This window comes from Onychostoma macrolepis, chromosome 05 (genome assembly GCF_012432095.1).
Source record: "Onychostoma macrolepis isolate SWU-2019 chromosome 05, ASM1243209v1, whole genome shotgun sequence".
NCBI classification, from domain to species: Eukaryota; Metazoa; Chordata; class Actinopteri; order Cypriniformes; family Cyprinidae; genus Onychostoma; species Onychostoma macrolepis.
Genome location: NC_081159.1, coordinates 37,639,716 through 37,659,686, shown reverse-complemented (window position 1 = coordinate 37,659,686; position 19,971 = coordinate 37,639,716). Strand labels below are relative to the sequence as shown.

General features: G+C 39.2%; 1 protein-coding gene across 2 annotated transcripts in view; it reads left to right on the top strand.

The window, feature by feature from the left end:
* gpsm1b (G protein signaling modulator 1b) overlaps positions 1–13,204 on the top strand; it is a 31,463-nt gene extending 18,259 nt beyond the window's left edge. For both annotated transcript variants that reach the window (XM_058775063.1, XM_058775064.1), the window contains exons 5-14: positions 225–348; positions 497–612; positions 1,513–1,668; positions 1,768–1,876; positions 1,956–2,070; positions 2,748–2,818; positions 3,115–3,279; positions 7,042–7,198; positions 7,970–8,175; positions 8,984–13,204. In XM_058775063.1, the coding sequence (XP_058631046.1) occupies positions 225–348; positions 497–612; positions 1,513–1,668; positions 1,768–1,876; positions 1,956–2,070; positions 2,748–2,818; positions 3,115–3,279; positions 7,042–7,198; positions 7,970–8,175; positions 8,984–9,178 (1,414 nt within the window). In that variant the 3' untranslated portion in view covers positions 9,179–13,204. The remainder of the gene's footprint in view (positions 1–224; positions 349–496; positions 613–1,512; positions 1,669–1,767; positions 1,877–1,955; positions 2,071–2,747; positions 2,819–3,114; positions 3,280–7,041; positions 7,199–7,969; positions 8,176–8,983) is intronic.
* The last annotated feature ends 6,767 nt before the right edge of the window (positions 13,205–19,971 follow it).

Below are 19,971 nucleotides of genomic sequence, written 5' to 3'. Positions count from 1 at the left end.
GAAGTCACTTAAGTGGCCTTTTATTTAAGTCAATATATTATCTGCAAGGGCAGTTTTTAAAAATAATATACATGATGTACACTACAAGTGCACATTCAGTACAATTAATCAAATTTATTTATTTTTTTCAGGAGTGTGTAATTGTTAAAAATCTGTTTTTCTATGGGGAAAATGAATGTGTTTTTACTCGAATAAAGTGAAATGCAGAGAGTTGTCTGTTTCAGGATGAATCTGTCTCTGGTGAAGGAGTTGGGAGACCGAGCTGCACAAGGAAGAGCCTTCGGTAACCTTGGCAACACTCATTACCTGCTGGGTAATTTTGTCGAGGCCATCAAGTTCCACAGAGAGGTACGAGCCAAACGCCACTGACCATAAGAGCTCATTCACTCATCTAACTGTATGTTGATGTGAAGCCTCTGCTGTGGCTGAGACAGCAGCTCATTCCAGCAGGGATCTGCGTTTCAGAGTAACACACAGTCCCTCCTTGTTTTTCCAGCGTCTCTCCATTGCAAAGGAATTTGGCGACAAGGCCGCTGAGCGCAGAGCATACAGTAACCTAGGCAACGCTCTCATTTTCCTGGGCCAGTTCAATGCAGCCACAGAGTATTACAGGTAACAATGACTACAGCGCCATCTAGAGGATGCGTCACGTACGACCAGCTGTTTATTAAAGAAACAGAAACGATTTTCTACAAACAGGAGGACATTAAAAAGCATCGGCAGAAAATGTCACTTGTGACAAACAAGAAGAAAAACATAAAGGTAGACATAAGGAAAATAAATGAAAGAATAAAATAATGACAATAAAAGAGTAAACGCATGCGTCACAGTAATAGTTTACATACATCTGTGGATTATTTACTTCTGGTTGTGCGGTAAAACTCACAATAACACCTTGATTTAGACATTTTTTGTCATGTATTTATATGTAAGCACACTCTGTATTATTCCGTCATTATAAACAATTTTACACTAAATAACTAAATAGTACTTTTGAAAATATGTTAATCATACGGCTTATGATTAACACATTGGGGAGAGGCTTATTGAGGAGAGGTGTGGTGTTTCTTAATTAAAAAAATATTACTTTTATTTATCAAAGATGCATTGAATTGATCAGACGTGACAGTACGGACTTTTACAATGTTACAAAAGATTTCTATTTCAAACAAATGCTGTTCTTTTGAACTTTCTGTTCATCTGTGAATCCTGAAAAATAAAATGTACTACAGTTTCCACAAAAATATCGGGCAGCATAATAACCAGAAATGTTTCTTGCACAGAAAATCTGAATACTAGAATGATTTCTGAAGGATCAGGTGACACGGAAGACTGGAGTAATGATGCTGGAAATGCAGCTTTGATCACAGCAATAAATTACATTTAACATATATTAAAATAGAAAAACAGTTATTTCAATTTCTAATAATATTTCTAAATTTTTACTGTATTTCTGATCAAATAAATGCAGCCTCGGTGAGTTCTTTACAGATGTTTTTCTCTGTTGTTCAGGAAAACTCTGCAGCTCTCTCGGCAGCTGAAGGATCAGGTGATGGAAGCTCAGGCGTGTTACAGTCTGGGAAACACATACACACTGCTACAGGAGTATGAACGTGCCATAGAATATCACCTCAAACACCTGCTCATTGCTCAGGAGCTCAACGACAGGTGGGAGCCGTGAACACACACACACACACACACACACACACAGACTCATTCTCATATCAGCATGACTCTTAACGGTGATGTGCTCTGTGTGTCTGGTAGGGTCGGGGAGGGCCGGGCCTGCTGGAGTCTGGGTAACGCTTACGTGTCGTTGGGAAAGCACCGTCAGGCTCTGCATCATGCCCGGAAACACCTGGAAATCTCCAGAGAGGTGAAGCCACACTGATTCTCTGCCCAGCAGTAACAGTCCTGCTTGGCATGTGTGTAACTGTGTGGTTTGCTTTGCTCAGATCGGAGACAGGAACGGAGAGCTGACGGCCAGGATGAATGTGGAGGAGCTGATGGAGGCTCTAGGGGTGAAGGATGCGGATCTCTCTCCGTCTGAATCTGAGTTTAAAGTGCAGGGTAACACAGTCTCAGACAAATCATATCTATACAGTATGTGTATCTGCAGATGACAAGCACAACCTGACACCGACACACCACATTAAACACTTCACCCATCCTTCAGTATATGGGACAGCAGGGCAGGGTCATTATATACATGCATGTAATAAAAAATCTATCAATTTCAACATTTTTGTTTAGTTAAATTCAAAGTAGTAAAAATTGAATCAGAAAATCTGAAATAAAAATGAATGAAATTAGTATAGATATACTGTATTTTCAAAATAACAAAAAATCTTAAATGACCAATCACACAGCAACACTACTAAAACATAAACTAAAATGAAAATCTATAAATGAAATTGAAAATATTATTAAAACCTATAATAGTATCTCAATACGTAAATAACACTACAGTGGGGCTAGTCGATACACTATATGGTATTTTCACAATGGAAATCTGTTCAATTTGACATTGATTTTCAAAAGAATTCTTTTGAAGGGTTAAGAAAGCTTTTAGTGGAGTAACATACCATATATACAAATGTATGAGACAGCTTTCATAATCATGATTGACAGCTTACTTCAGTGCTGAAGTAATTCTGTAGAGTATGGCTGTCCAAAACTACATGTCTGCAGTCTGTAAATTGATATTACATGAATTATCATCAATATCTGCTTCTTTTCTCCAACAGGAGCCAGACCCAAGTTCACCAAGAAAGCCAGCATGGAGAGTGTGGACCTGTGGAAATACAGCTCTGAAAAGGTCACATGCTCAACATCTGAGTGACCAGGATTTTACCATGCAGGACATGAACCTGAATCAAAATCTTTTTTAGTTTAAACGCCTGTTAAACAAACTCTAACCCTAAAGTCAACATCAAATGATGGACTCTCATCCAGGAGCATGTCCTGCTCGGCAGAATCATGGTCGTGCAGAAACACAGACACGTGTTGCTTTAATGCTGTAGATGTGATGCTGCTGTGATTCAGGATGTGATGTTGATGTAATGTTGATTTGAGGCTGATGTGATGCTGATGTATGTTGCTGTTGTGCTGCAGAATGGAGATGCTCCGGATGTTGATGGTATTTCGAGGAGGTCGAGGAACCAGCTGTCTCAGTCTAGCAGAAGCAAAAGTTACGCAGAAAGTCAGTCATCAGATGAGAGACACTGGCTCGACTCACCTGTGGACACGGATGACATCACTGTCCATGTCACACCTGCAGTGAGTATCTATCTATCTATCTATCTATCTATCTATCTATCTATCTATCTATCTATCTGTCTGTCTGTCTGTCTGTCTGTCTGTCTGTCTATCTATCTATCTATACATACACGCACACACACACACACACACACACACACACACACACACACGTTGGTATTTGTGGTTTACAGGGACTCTCCATAGGCGTAATGGTTTTTATATCATACAAACTGTTTGTGCTATTGCCCTACACCAACCCTACACCTAACCCTACCCCTTACAGGAAACTTTGTGCATTTTTAGATTTAAAAATAAAACACCATTTAGCATGTTTTTTAAGCCTTTTGAATTACGGGGACATACGCAGTGTCCTCATAAACCACCTTCAAATTGTTATACCTCTGTCATACCCATGTCATTAAACAAATTTGTGTATATATATATATATATATATTTCACGACTTCACACTTACATATAATAAATAGAATAAGGTTTATGCGTATTTGGCGTGCTGTCCAAGGGGAGGGCTCTGAGCTCGGAATTTTGGCCCCCCTACAGGTTAGGACAGGAATAGTTGTAAGTGTAAGTGCGGAGAAGGGGTGGCGGAGGGATGCTGGAAAACTGTCAAGGAACAGAGGTAAGTCTGCTGTGTATATATACACACCTCTTATCTTGTTAACTGGGTTGATTACTGATTGTGCTCCTCTCGTGTTAATTATCTGAACGTGCTCATCCCAAACTTTTTTAATAAAACATCATATATATATACATACATACATACATATACTGCTTAGGTTTTGAAAGTTGCTAGTGCAGCAGTGTTTTAATGAGATGAACAGTTTTTTGCTGACAGTCATAGAGTGTAAGTGTGCAGATGTGTCTGTCTGCAGGGCTTTAATTCAATCTATGTTTTAAAGCGCTTCACTAAAGGTTTCACTTGATAGCCGTGGCTCTCTGTGTTCCTTTGTTAATCAATATACTCCAGCTGCGTGGCTGCTAATGCATCTGTGTGCATGTGACTTTTCCAGAGGACGGGGCATATATGAAAATATGTCTCAGTGTGTATCATTTCCTGCTGCTGACGCTTGTTCACGACTATCATCTTACATTACACTGTGACATTATTTTACCAAATTATTGGAATGCAAAAAGCATTTATACATTATAGTAGCATTTGTAGTAAAAATAAAAATTTGGGTATATTGTTTCAGATTATAAATAAATTTAGACTACTATTTTGATACTGTTTTAACTGCTTATTTGATCCTAATTGCAGCTTTTTCAACACGTTTACAATACAAAAGCAGTAATTTTGCATGGAGGCTTCACACACGATTGCCATTATTTTAGGATCATTTTTAGCTAATTTTAGGTTCATTGTTGACATGGTAATGCAAAAAAAGACCCCAGTCCTCGACCTTCGACACACACAGTGTCGGTGGCTGTTTTAGGGTTTACGCGCGTGACCAAAGGCCATAACACCGGGGTCAAGGGTTTCTATGGAAACCGTGATGATGTTATTTGGACAAAGACCTTTCATGGTCCATTCACTCGCTCTCTCTCTCTGTATCTCACCCTCCGTGTAACTGAATTATTGAAGTAAATGCATGAGCAACAGTGAGAGCTGAACAGAGACAGACGAGCAGTCAAGGGAAGGTGTAGCAGAGACCGGACGCTGACGGTTGACAGACATACAGGCTGAAGAATGTGAGACTTTGCTGTGCATGACTTTGTATTTGCATATATTTGTATGTGATCGTGTGTTTTAACAGTCTGCGGTCTTTGAGGGTGTGTTTAAATAGTTTGTTTAACAGTGTCTGTTCATTATTGACCCTAAATTCCATCCTCCCTCCCCCAACTGTCCCATAATCAGAGCCAAATTAATGAGTTGTTTTCCCACAGTCAGGCACAAAGATGGACAGAGAGAGAAAGATAGGACACACACTGATGGAATAGAGCGAGATGCGTCTGTGATTGGATGATCGGCTGTGGATTAATGAATCGCTCCATAAGTATTCATATTTAGACTCACTATTATAGTGATCTGCTGGCTTTATATTGCGTTGCATTGTAAGATTGTGCTGTCGGGACACTTGAATCTGAATGTGATTTGGTCTTGTGTTGCTCGATGAGCTGGGATGTGACGATTAAGCTTTGTCATGATAGGTGATTGTCTTAACTGTGGTTGAATGTTATTAGCATGCATGCTGATACAGGACATCGGTTGTTACAGTGGAATGTGCCGTTATATGTGCCTGGTTTGTGGAAGTGTTGTTGAACAGGGTTGGGTCGCTCATGCATGCTCATTTCACGCTGCTATTGACTGATTACAGATCACTGAATCAAACAGCAGCTTATGTGCCACTGGTTTTAAGGTGACCTTTGAATCAGGGTGACTGAGATGTGTTAAAAGGCATTTTAATTTTTAGTTATGAATCTTTCAAGATCTTTAGTTTTTGTATTTGAGTGTTTTGGTCTTGGTTTCTGTACCCTGTTGTGGAGAGTGTTTTAGTGTGTGTGCATCTGACCACTGAAAGGTCATCGTGACACACACACACACACACACACACACACACACACACACACACATACACACACACACACACACACACAGAGAGAGAGCTGTTAAGATGTAGATAAGAGCTCACATGAGCATTCACTAATGTCAGGACAGATACACCAACACATGACCAGGAACCCAAGGTTCATATACGCTCGTATAATACGGCATTTTCACTAATATGATCTGGTGAATGTCACCAAACATTTTAGGAATTTGTCATATTTCAGCCCATATATATATATATATATATACATATGTATATATGTATATATATATATATATATATATATATATATATATATATATATATAAATTACTTAAAACAGAAAACGAAAAACATTTCATGCTAGAAATATGAATTCTATTTATAGGTTCCAATCCTATCAATAGAATGAATAGAACTGGGTCCATTTCTCATTACTATAAGGTGAAAAAAGAAGCTTATATATTGTTTAAATAACAGTATTTACGTTATAGCTTTTTTTTTTTTTATCATACATCACAGTATCTTTAAATTTATGGTAATTTAGAAAATTACTGTAATTTTATAGTATACAAAATATCTAATTACAAAAGAAAAAATAATGTTTAGACATTTTTTTTGCATGGTGACATTCCCCCATTTTCATTACTATAATGTGAAAAAAATATATATATATATTGTTTAAATAATAGTAAAGTATTTAGATTGTGGCTATATTTATTATGCATGATAGTATCTTTAAATTTATGGTAATTTAGAAAAATTATATTACAGTAATTTTATAGCATGCAATAAAAGATTAATTACAAAAACAAAATAAACATCAAACGTAGAACATCTGGATGTATTAAATTAAAGAGACTTTTAAACTTTTTTAGACTTATAACGTAAATAATGTCACAATGCAAGAAAAAATAAAACTAAAAGCTTTTCTTTACGCTTTTTTATTTTATTATTATTTTTAGATCTTTTGATTCACATACTGTATATTATTTGTTCCACTTGTACTCCATGATGTTTTTGTTTTTCTGTATCATAAACATAACTTTCACCCATATGCTACATTTAGACTGTAGTGCAATATGATTTAGGCTCTATCCATTCAGAGTCTAATGGCTGTAAGAGTGACGGATGAACGTGACATAATTATCTTTTGAACGTGCACACTGATGTCATGCTGTGAATGTAGCTGGGCTGATTACAGCTGATTGTTCTGATGTGTGTTTTCTGCAGAAACTGGCTCGTGACGCGTCAGATGAGGATTGCTTCTTTGACCTGTTGAGTAAGTTTCAGAGCAGCCGTATGGATGATCAGCGCTGTCAGCTGGACGAGCCGCCCAATGGAGAGAACGCCGGAGGAGCAGATAAAAATAAACTCAATGACATGATCGGTCAGTCACACCGTCTCTCTGACACTCAAGAGATCTCACTGTTTCTTAAAGGAAGAGATCACACAGCTATCACTTACTCATCTCATGTTATTTCAAACACGTACGATTATGGATACATTTTAAAGAATGTTCCCTCTGCCTTATTTACATACAGTGAAAGTGGTTGATTTATGATGCAAATTAGTGCAAACAATGAGACTGCATTTGTTAACATTAGAAGTGTTTTTCATTGTTAGTTCATAATGTAGTTAACTAAAGCATGTATTAATTATTTTCAGCATTTATTAATACATTTTAAACAAAAGTTTTATCTGTTCATATTACGTAATGGACCTGAGCTAACATGAGCTCACAATGAACAGCTGTATTTATATCAAGTAACGTTTACAAAGATTAATAAATTCAGTGACAAATACATTGTTCGTTGTTAGTCAACTAACGTCAACTAATGGGACCTTACTGTTTTTTTCTTCTTCAATATTTTGAATGAATTTTATTCTTTGCATTTTCCCCTTTTATTTTAATTTTAAAGTTTTAGTAATTTACTCATTTTAAAGTCATAACTTTATTTTTCCCTGAAATCAACTTATAATGTACTAAAATTATATATTTTTTAAATAATTATTTTTTTTGCATTTGCATTTTCTAATTTGCTTGAAAAACAGTTCAGTCAGCACCACTTTTGTCCAACGATCTGACAAAGCTCATCATCAGTGTAAAACGATCACAGATTAAAATCATAAAGCGCGAGTTGTTTGTGCTGTTTCTCAGATGCCAACCTGTTGACGTCTCCTCAAACGGAAGAGCTCTTCGATTTGATCGCCAGCTCTCAGAGCCGCCGTCTGGACGATCAGAGGGTGAGCGTCAGTAACCTGCCCGGACTCAGAATCACCCACAATAACCTGGGCCACCTGTGTGGAGAGAATGACCCGCAGGAGCCCAGCGACGACTTCTTCAACATGCTCATCAAATGTCAGGTGAGGAATAGAGCCTTCAGTAATCAGTGAAATCTGTGACGGAAATGCATTGAGACTAAATTCGTCTGGTGTGTTTTATCTCACAGTGACTTTTGTTCTGTTCTAAACTCCAGTGAGCTTAGAAGTGCGTTTGGCATTCAAGGCTATGAACTAAAACTATTTAAACTCTCCCGGTTTTCATCCAAAATATCTTAAATTGTGTTCCGAAGACGAACAAAGCTTTTACGGGTTTGGAACGACATGGGGGTAAGTGATTAATGACAAAATTTTCATTTTGGGGTGGAGTATCCCTTTAATTACTCACCCTTATGTCGTTCCAAACCTGTAAGACCTTCATTCATCTTTGGAACACAAATGAAGATATTTTTGATGAATTCCGAGAGCTCTCTGACCCCCCCAAAGAATTCAAGGCTCAGAAGCATAGTTAAAATAATCCATGTGACATCAGTGGTTCAACCGTAATTTTACGAAGCTACGAGAATACTTTTTGTGTGCAAAGAAAACAAAAATAACAACTTTATTCAACAATTCGTCTCCTCTGCATCACCCTATAGTGCCATTTTGGAGAGTATCACACATGTAAACAACGTATGCTGTTCTGTGTCAGCAGCACCGTATGCGGATACGCTGTTTATGTTGTTTTAGTTAAGTTGTGAATCATGTTAAGTTAGTGAATTGTTTCAAGTTAGTGGCATCACTGCTGCTGGTTAGTTGCTCCCCAGCACTGCTGGACAAGTAGCTCATGTCTGTTTGTGTCAAATAAAAACACTTCCTAGTGAACTGACTGTTTCTCTGTGCATTTGTTCAGTCGTCCAGGATAGATGACCAGCGCTGCTCTCCTCCTGAAGGGGGTCCGCGGGCCCCAACCGTCCCAGACGAGGATTTCTTCAGCCTAATCCAGAGAGTTCAGGCCAAGCGAATGGACGAGCAGCGTGTGCATCTCCCATCTGACGAACAGGAGCTGGATGAAGATGAGAGTGAGCCAGGAGCTGCAGACTCCTGAAAAAAAAAAAAAACGGGGCCAAATAACACACGCAACGAGGACCGAATGAGATAGAACGTTTGATGGGGAGTGTTTTAGATTGACTCTTTCATGAGATGAAAAAATGTGCACAAAGAGACACATGTGAGACATGAAAACACAAGTGCCATCTCAGTATACGGTGCAGATTTATGCCTCCTGTGCTTTACAGCCAATGATCCATGACATTTGATAGAGTTTATACTGACTGGAGGAACAGATACTTGAGACGCAACTCTCTGGGCGAATTCACATTTGCAAACACTGCCTACAATGTTTCAGCACCTAATTAACAAAATTAATTCATTTAACAAATCAGGTGCAAACACTGCAAAAAATAAAAAGTAGTTTGGTCTTCTGTTTTTTAGCAAAATATCTAAACAGCAGGAGAGCTGATGTACTTTACAGAGACTGCACAGCATCCAAATGCCTGAAGCGGCTCTTTAAAAGAAAAAAAAAAAAAAAATGTCTGGATCTGAAAGTACAGTCAGTTATTATAACCTCCTTCTCCAATTGATTTTTTTTATGCATTTAGCAGACACTTTATAACCAGAGTGACTTACAACACAACGAAGGAACAAAAGCAAGAGACATTATCTATAAATTAAAATAATAGTTCACCCAGAAAGGAATATTTGCTGTTAATTTACTCACTCTCAGGCTATCCAAGATGTAAATACTTTTAGCTGAAACCGTGGTGATTCATAAAATGCAATTCAGCGACTGCCCATCTTTGAGAATAAAAAAAAGCATATCAGGCAACACAAAATGAATACCCGTGGCTCTTGACAATATTTTGAGGTCTTATGAAGCAAAACGATCCGGTCTGTGCAAGAAACTGAACATTAAATATAACATTATCACCTGTAATCCACAGCCTCAGACAAATGATCCGGTGTGATGTCTGGTTCGTGGACGAATCATTCTTCTGAACCTGATCTTTTCAGTGAACTATCTGAACCAGTTCTCCAAATCGAACTAAAACAGTTTGTGACTCGAGCAGCACAGATCTACTCACTTTCAGACATCTGACAGTCATAGCGGCGTATCTGATCCTATGATGAATTAAGTGATTCAGCGCTCCAGTTCTTCCAACACTCACTGAACTGAGGAAACAGTTCGACTTGCACCGATGAGCCGCTGATATGCGGATGCGTGAAATGAGCACTTGAATGAAGGGGCCCAAATTAAAGTTTTTATGGTTTCTAATGGTTTATATGAGCCGATGAAGTCTAGTTTATTCATTTTTTAATGCTTTAGACACGTAAAACATCCATTGTCTGAAAGAACCAGTTCGCAGAAAAGAATGTTCAAAAATTTTAATCTGAATCACAATGATCTGGATTTGGAAATCCCATGTTTTGCTATCCAGGATCAGGTAACCCGTCTTACTTTTGTGCCGGTTTTTCAAAGCAAAATTGGATTGGATCACCCTGATCCAGATACAAACTTTTTCAGATTTCCAAATATGGACAACTAGTGTCCCACAGAGCCCCTAACAGGACATGGTGATGGAAAAAAAAAAGAGATGGGGGAATGCAATATTTTGCATTCTAGATTTGCATTACATTCACACAAATAACTACTTCTGACTGGACCATCTCTGATGATTTTGCCAATGTAGTGTGTTTGATAATGACAGCTTAATTAATGTGTTTGATAATGACAGCTTTTTGGGGATTTGGGGATATATTACATGTTACAAACGTAGTATTTTTTGGACCAGTTTTAAAGTTTTATTACATTTTTGTTCTTGAAATCCACCCTTCTGCTGGGATCAAAATGATCCCAGTCTTACTAAAAAGTTTTGAACAACACAAACTGAGGATTTAATCTAGATCAAAACCAAGATTGGATTTTGTGATCTAATCCGAATTCAGAATCCTTTTTTTCTTTTGAACAACCCATTTTCATTGATTTGAGCCAATCTGATGGCCACAATCTGATCAGATTACTTTTGAACAACTGGCCCCAATTTTTCTGCTTGCCTGAAGCTTTGGATTACATGTAATAATGTCGTAAATAATGTTCAGTTTTGATTGTTTCACTTGAATAAGACCTCAATATAATCATCGGGAGCCACAGGTATTAATTTTGTGTTGTCTGATATGCTGTTTTTGACTCTCAAAGTGACGGTAGCCATTGACTTGCATTTTATGAATAATTGTGGTTTCAGCTAAAAATCGTCTTTACTGTTCTGGTCAAGAAATAACGTCACCTACATCTTGGATGGCCTAAAAATACATTTTGGTGTTTGGGTGAACTATGTCTGCTTTGTCCAGGCAGTAATAAAGCAGTGTTAGCTAATTGTATTGAGCAAATGCTGCTGACCTTTGAATCTGATGGATTCTATAATAAGCCTCATATCAGCACCAGGTTAAGTTGGACGGAGGGTAGATAATGCGATGTGGTGCTGGTGTTTAGTGAATTCGCCCTGTTGTTTCCTATGCCAGACTTTCAGATCAAGCTTCTCATTGTCACGTGTTTCTCGTCTATTGCCTTAATTAGACCTGCAGACTCTGATTGTATTCTTTGATATCGTGTTTTCTGAGCTTATCAGCAGTATTTGGTCCGTGTCCATTGACAGTATTCCCAGTGTCGCGCAGCTGCCGCTGTATCTTTCACCTTCTTAATCGCAAGTGCATTTTGTTTCAGCTTTAATCATTTAGCTGCTGATAGCACTGTAAAAAATTCAAGACATTAGGGCTGCTCTACATTCCTCTGTTTCTTTTGAATTGAAGATGCTGTTGTAACTCCACAGATGTATTTATTGAAAGTGTTGAGAAATCTGTAAAAACAAGCAAACAAAAATAGAGACTGTGAAAAGACTTTTTAAGTGTTGTTAATTGTGCGAAAGTATGTGAATGTGCATAAAAGCTAATTTAAGTTTGCACTTTCATGCTTCACAGCGCTTTGACTGAATTGACCAAAACAGCTTTTAGTTTCTGAATCAAAGAAGTGATTAGTGAGTTTTCCATAATTGGCTCCGGATCACTGAATTGTGCAGTTCAGACATCGACTGAGTTGCTTTAGTTGGTCAATATTTTAGTCATTTGTGGCTGACTGAAGAGCAGAGTAATGGCTCATTGATGGCATTTTCATGTAGAAGCATTAAAAAGTAATTTTGAAATGTAAATCCTCAGTATTTTGGAAGTAGAGCAATTTTAGTAAGTTTTGAGCATTTTTTAAAAAAAAAATTTTATTTGAGCAATTATTATATTGGAGGGAATGAATATATTTCAAGTCAATCCACTGCCATCTTGTGGTAAAAGAAAATAAGCAAATGCCTCAAAAATGTTTGATTTTTTTTTGTTAACTGGAGAAAGTGTTATGGATTATGTATCATTCCTAAATATTTATGAAGTTACTTTTATTTTAAGAAGCTAAACAACTATTCATATTGATGAATATGTTTCTGACTGATGCATGATGCTTGTAACTAACTCTCATTTCTAATATTATTTTATCTTACTACAGTGACCAAACCATCAGCTCACTGACTGAAATGAATAAAATATGGGAAGTATGTACTAGATTCATAAAGATGTGATGATGAGGTTAAGTATGGAGCTGTATTAGTAAATTATATATATATATATATATATATATATATATATATATATATATATATACACACAGTATATATGTATTATTTGTCATGGTTTAACTGAAATTACTGAAACTAACTGAGACTACATTTTGTAGTCCATTTGAGTTAACTATTTTCTCCCTGTATTATGATTTGCCTTCCACGTGCTGTAATAATATGGTGTGAATGAGTCTGAAAGCCTTTGAAAAGCCACTGCCCCCAATGTACATAATTGTTTTATATTTATTTTCTGTTCATGAACATGGAAATTAATCCCTTGCTTTTAATAAAATGTCGATGAACTTGATATTAACCTTTCATCTTCATAAGCAGAGAAACAGGCATGAGGCACTTTTGGCTCTGTCGACTGAAACTCTCTTAAAACACATTTTAAACACATTAAAGCACACATCACTCTCACTAAACTGTTTAATTTGTCTACTGTCAGTGTGACTATCAGAAGTGGACATACATGTTGTGTGGTTGGTGAAGGGAACTTCAAAGAGTATTCAGCCATCTTATAGGAGCGAACATGTTCAGTTTGTAGGGCCCTGTGAATGGCATAGGGAATAAGGGAACATCAGTTCAGTCAGGAAGGAAATTTAGCAACCATTTTTCGAGCATCATTACTCCAGCACTTTTGACTAAAATAAAGGCAGTAAAAAGAATTCAGAACAATTTCAGAACTCAAAACCTTCTGAAACACCAGGATTTGAAATTGGGAGAATGGTGTAGTTACAATTTCCCCTCGACATGCCTCTTAACATGCACAATCATCATATGTATTCAAGGAGGAATCAGTACAAATGCGAACACGTCTTTTGTAAAACAACAAGTACTTTTAAAATTTAATAGCAACAATTAAGAAATTAAGCAAGCAAAAGCAGATTCCACACTGAAAAAGATTGTTGAAACTGTTGTGGTTGCATTTCGATTTTGCCTGCCTCAGCTTTAAACATATACGGCTCTATCACAGTGCTTGCCATTTAAGAGTATCAAAACACACAACATGCTGTAAAGGAGGGAATGGCTATGATGTGATAAAATAAGACAGTTGTCACATATGCCCTCAGTCTGCCCTAGTTAGAAACTACACTTCCTGTCCCTCACCTGCACTCACTCGGCCATCACCCACACCTGTCAAGCCCTGCCTAAAGCCCGAGACACACTGCACGATTTTTGGCTGTCCCAGACAAAAGACTGGCATCGTGAAACAATCATTGTGATTTCTGATTTGCCATGATTGATTCACAATGCCAATCTTTCATCTGGGACAGCCGAAAATCATGCAGTGTGTCTCGGGCTTAAAAGCACACAACACTAGCCATTCATGTTCTGATCTCAACTAGGACTATGGATTCCTATCTGTGAGGATTCCCTTCTTGTATTACCTTCTCGTATGTTATCTCCAGCAATCACCTACATTAAAGGCATAGTTCACTCTAAAATGAAAATTCTGTCTTACTCACCCTCATGATGTTCTAAACCCATAAGACCCTAGTTCATCATTGGAACACAAATTAAGATATTTTTTTTTTAAGAAATCTGAGAGCTTTCTGATACTGCATAGACAGCAACGGAACTACCACGTTCAAGGCCCAGAAAGGCAGTAAGGACATCATTAAAATAGTCCATGTGACATCAGTGGTTTGGAACGACCTACATTTCTCCATTTAACCACCTGTTCAATAAATACCTGCTTTAGTTCACTAATTTTTGTCTTCAGCCTTGTTTATATGCTGACGTAAAATAAGACCTACAGTACAAACAGCATGAACCCAGCAGAGTATTCGCCTGACCACCCTGCTGACCTGCTCTTCTCCCTCTCACAAGATGGCCAACCTCTAGAAGACTATGACATTTACATTTATATTTAGTCATTTAGCAGATGCTTTTATACAAAGTGACTTACAAATGAGGACAATGGAAGCAATCAAAATCAACAAAAGAGCAATGATATGCAAGTGCTATAACAGTCTCAGTTAGCTTAACGCAGTACACGTAGCAAGTTTTTTATTTTTTTATTTTTTATTATATAATAAATAAAGATAGAAAAGAAAAAGAATAGAGCAAGCTTGTGTTAGAGGCCACTTTTGTTAATTGTATAATAAATAAAAAGAAAACATAGATAGAATACAAAAAAAGCTAGTGTTAGTATTTAAAAAAATTATATATATATATTTTTTTTAGAATAGAATTAGAATGGAGAGTGCTAGAGTTAGAGGGTCAAATAAAGATGGAAGAGATGTGTTTTTAGCCGATTCTTGAAGATGGCTAAGGACTCCGCTGCTCGGATTGAGTGGGGCAGGTCATTCCACCAGGAGGGAACATTTAATTTAAAAGTCTGTGAAAGTGATTTTGTGCCTTTTTGGGATGGCACAATAAAGCGATATTCACTTGCAGAACGTAAGCTTCTAGAGGGCACATAAGTCTGAAGTAATGAATTTAGGTACAGGGGTGCAGAGCCAGTGGTGGTTTTGTAGGCAAACATTATTTATGCGAGCAGCTATTGGGAGCTATTGGTAGCAAATTGATAAACAGAGGTGTGACGTGCATTCTTTTCGGCTCATTAAAAATTAATCTTGCTCCCGCATTCTGGATTAATTGTAAAGGTTTGATAGAACTGGCTGGAAGACCTGCCAAATTGCAATAGTCAATCCTGGACAGAACAAGAGCTTGAACAAGGAGTTGTGAAGCATGTTCCGAAAGAAAGGGCCTGATCTTCTTGATGTTGAATAAAGCAAATCTGCAGGACTGGGCAGTTTTAGCAATGTGGTCTGAGAAAGTCAGCTGATCATCAATCATAACACCAAGATTTCTGGCTGTTTTTGAAGGAGTTATGCTTGATGTTCCTAACTGGATGGTGAAATTATAATGAAACGATGGGTTTGCTGGAACAACAAGCAGTTCTCTCTTGGCAAGGTTGAGTTGAAGGTGATGGTCCTTCAATCAGCAAGAAATGTCTGTTAGACAAGCTGAGATGCGAGCAGCTATCGTCGGATCATCAGAATGGAATGAGAGGTAGAGTTAAGTATCATCAGCATAGCAGTGATATGAAAAGCCATGTTTCTGAATGACAGAACCTAGTGATGCCATGTACACAGAGAAGAGAAGCGGTCCAAGAACTGAGCCCTGAGGCACCCAGTAGTTAGATGTTGCGACTTAGATACCTCACCTCTCCAAGATACCTTGAAGGACCTATCTGAGAGGTAAGACTCAAACCACTGGAGTGCGGTTCCTGAGATGCCCATTACCAATAGGGTTGACAGGAGGATCTGGTGGTTAACCGTGTCAAAAGCAGCGGATAGATCCATCAAGATAAGTATTGAAGATTTGGAATCCTCTCTTGCAAGTCTTAGGACTTCAACAACTGAGAACAAGGCAGTCTCAGTTGAATGTCGACTTCTGAAACCAGACTGGTTGCTGTCGAGGAGGTTGTTCTGTGTGAGAAAGGCAGAGACTTGGATGAACACAGCTCATTCAAGTGTTTTAGCAATGAAAGGAAGAAGAGAAACCAGTCTGTAATTCTCTAAAAGAGATGGGTTAAGGGTGAGTTTCTTAAGTAGTGGGGTATACGAGCCTGTCTAAATGGTGAGGGAAAAACACCAGTGTGAAGGGGTGTGTTAATGACGTGAGTGAGTGCAGGTAAAACTGCAGGAAAAATGGCTTGAAGGAGATGAGATAGAATAGGATCAAGCGGACAAGTAGTAGGATGATTAGAAAGGATGAGTTTCGAGTGTATGTTTGCTGGTAAGATGTCCTTGACAGATTGTGCTGTGGAAAATTGTGCACTGATGGTTTTAATTTTATTGATGAAGAACGTGGCAAAGTCGTCAGCTGTTGATGAAGGAGGGGGAGGAGGAGGATTAAGGAGCGAGGAAAATGTTTTAAAGAGCATGCAAGAGTTAGATGAATTGTTAATTTTGTTATGATAGTATGTCCTTTTAGCAGTGGAGACATTAGCAGAGAAGGAAGAGTGACTGATACACATTAAGGTCCGTAGGATTTTTTGATTTGCGCCACACCCTTTCAGCAGCCCTGAGCTTAGAACGATGTTCGTGGAGAACATCAGACAGCCAAGGGGCAGAAGGGGTGGTATGGGCTGGCAGAAAGAGCAGTGGCAGTGGAGCAGAAAGTATCAGTAGCACTGTTAGCATTAAGAGATGCTAACTGTTTAGGGGGAGGAAGCGAAGATGAAACCATAGCAGATACCCGAGAGGGTAAGAGTGAGCGTAGGTTACGTCAAAAGATGACATGTGGAGGGGTATGTATTGTGTCAAGAACCATGTTGAGGTTAAGAGTGAGGAGGAAGTGATCCAAGGTGTGCAGTGGAGTAACCAGTACATGATCAGTGGAGCAGTGTCGTGTGTAAATAAGGTCCAGTTGGTTGCCTGATTTATGAGTAGCCATTGTTAACACTCTCTTGAGATCAAAAGAGGCAAGCAGAGTGTGGAAGTCGGCAGCCTGAGGTTTATACGTGGATACTGATGTCTCCAAGCATAAATAGGGGAGTACCATCCTCAGGAAAGGTTGAGAGCAGCACATCTAATTCATCCAAGAAGTTACCTTGTGGTCCTGGGGGTCGATAACAACTACAAAATGGATTTTAAAGGGGTGGGTAATAGTGACCGAGTGTGATTCAAAGGAACTGTTAATACCCAGAGAAGGTAAAGGAATACATTTACAAACATTAGAGATAAGCAGACCAGTACCACCACCTCTTCCAGTCAGACGGGGAGTGTGGGAAAATGAGAAATTATTGGAGAGTGCTGCAGGAGTAGCAGTGTCCTCTGGTTTGATCCACGTCTCTGTCAGGGCCATGAGGTTTAGTCTTGAATGACTAGAAATGGATGTAATGAAATATACTTTGTTTACTGCACACTGACAATTCCAGAGACCAATAGAAAAAGAAAGGAGTGTTTTAGCAGACATAGACAAAGTGCACGGGTTGTTAGGATTGTGCTGCCTGTAGTGTGTGATGCGTGGTTTGCAAACGAGGAGGAGTTCCTCATGCTCTGGTGTCCTGGAGCAATGACACCCTGAAGACTGTCTTCTGGAATGAGTTGGATGTTCCACTTTTCCAACAGTTACCAGCAGGAACTACCACCTGTACCCTGGAATTATATTTTGAATATGTGCTGTGGCTGAGTGGCTCTTCACTCACTGTAGGCAATGTGAGCAACAACATCAGTGCCACAAAGGCACAGCATTCCCAGTCCACTCTAGTCTTCTTTGTGTCTGCGGTCTTCACCACAGAGACACCATCTGCCTCTGAACTCCTCCCAAGGCCTTCCCCACCCCTCCTCAAACCTGCCACTAAGCCAAAGCCAGATAAAGTACCTGCTGCAGATACCGAGCCCAGAGAGCACCTTACCCCATCCACCATGGTCACAAAGCCATAGTCCACCTCAAAACCTCAGCCCACCAAGAGTGATGAGACAGTGCCTGCCAAAGTCCTTTCATGGAACAAGGTGACCCTGGAGCCAGAGCCTGCAGCCCAACTCATCCCAGAGCCTGAGCCGGTTGTCATGTCTGACCAGATTCGTGAGCTGGCACAGATGACCGTCCCACTAGGAATATTACTGGAGCATGATGGTTTTGAGTCGGACCCTGCCCTTGACCACTCGCTCCCTGCTGCACAGTTTCAGCCCATGAGCACAGGCAATGTAATTCCCTCCTATATCCAAACCATGCTTCCTCCCCGGGTTCCTTCCAACACAACTCTCCTGCATCTTCGTTGGTTCCACCCAGTTCTGAATCTCCTGCATCTCTGAGAGTTTAAAGTCTCCTTCGGTGATGTCATTCCTGCCCAGCCTTCCTCTCTCTCCTCCTCTGCCAAGTCAAGCCAGTTCTTTGGTCCTGTCTCTACTGGGTCCCTTCAGCTCTTCAATCGGTGGTCCCACTGAGTGGTTTGGATCTACCTTGGGCCTTCCGGTCTCCAGCTCTGCCTTGGTGTGATAATCCCCTAGCTCCACCTCTGGCCTCATAGCCCCTGACTCCACCTCAGGCCTCTGACCAATCAGCTCCACCTTGGCTCCATGCTCCCTCGTCTTCACCATGGACCGTCATCCCACTTTCTCTGCAGGGCTCCCTCGTACCTCCAGGCCTTTGACTATGCCTCAATCCTCCATCCATTTGACTCCAGTGGGCTCCGTCTTCCCTCTGGCTCCACCTTTGTCTTTGTTCACTCTGGCTCCACCGTGGCCTTCCGGGTCCCTTCCTTCACCTCAGTCCCTTGAGCCGTTGCTCCACCCTGGTCCTCCAGAGTAATCATACCTGGTGTCTCATTTCCTCAGCTTCATCTGGGTCTTCATCTCCCATAGCCCCACCACCTCTGTCTGTCGGGTCTCTGGCTCCATCTAGGTTCTGCCCTTGTATTGGTTCCGCCGTAGTTCCCTCTTCCTGTCTGTAGTCTGGCTGGCTCTGTGGTGTTTCCCTTCACCAGCTCCTTCACTGCCCTCTTACTCACAGTTCCCCTCAATGCCTTCCTCATCAGCATCAACCAATGCTCCTTCAACTCTGTAACTGTTTTTATTGCCATTATTTACCTGCCTTTCTCAGTTTAACCACCTGTTCAATAAATACCTGCTTGGGATCACTAATTCATGTCTTCAGCATTGTGTATAACCTGACAGTTTATTTATTGGAGTTTATTTCCATTTCTACAATAGGAAATGCCCTTCAAATTGACTTTTTATTCACAGAGAGTGAAAATGAGGATAGAAAGGATAATTTTTTTTTTTTTTTACAAATATTGGACCTTTTTTGGTGCAAATATCTGAATTTATAAACTAACCTTGACAAACTTGAATCTAAAAATCTGAAACTGCACTTCATGACCCTTTAAAAAAAAAGATAATTTCACACAAACATTGCAATAAAAATTCAGTTTAAGGCTTTCTAATATGACATACCTACTGAAATTTATAGACATTAAATGAATATTCATATAAATACACATGGCTATATGCATATCTACTGTGGATAACATTTTCTCAAATAAACAGTAAAAACAGTGAAATATTATTGACAGACTATCCTTGTACAGTTTAACCTGCCATAAGAGTTTGGACAAAAATCATGGCTGATAATTACTTCAAACACTGAGGCTACATGATAATGCATGTGAAAATGGTCAGAATGCTGAACCCTTTTCCTGAAATGTGAAGAAAAGAGAAGCAACCAA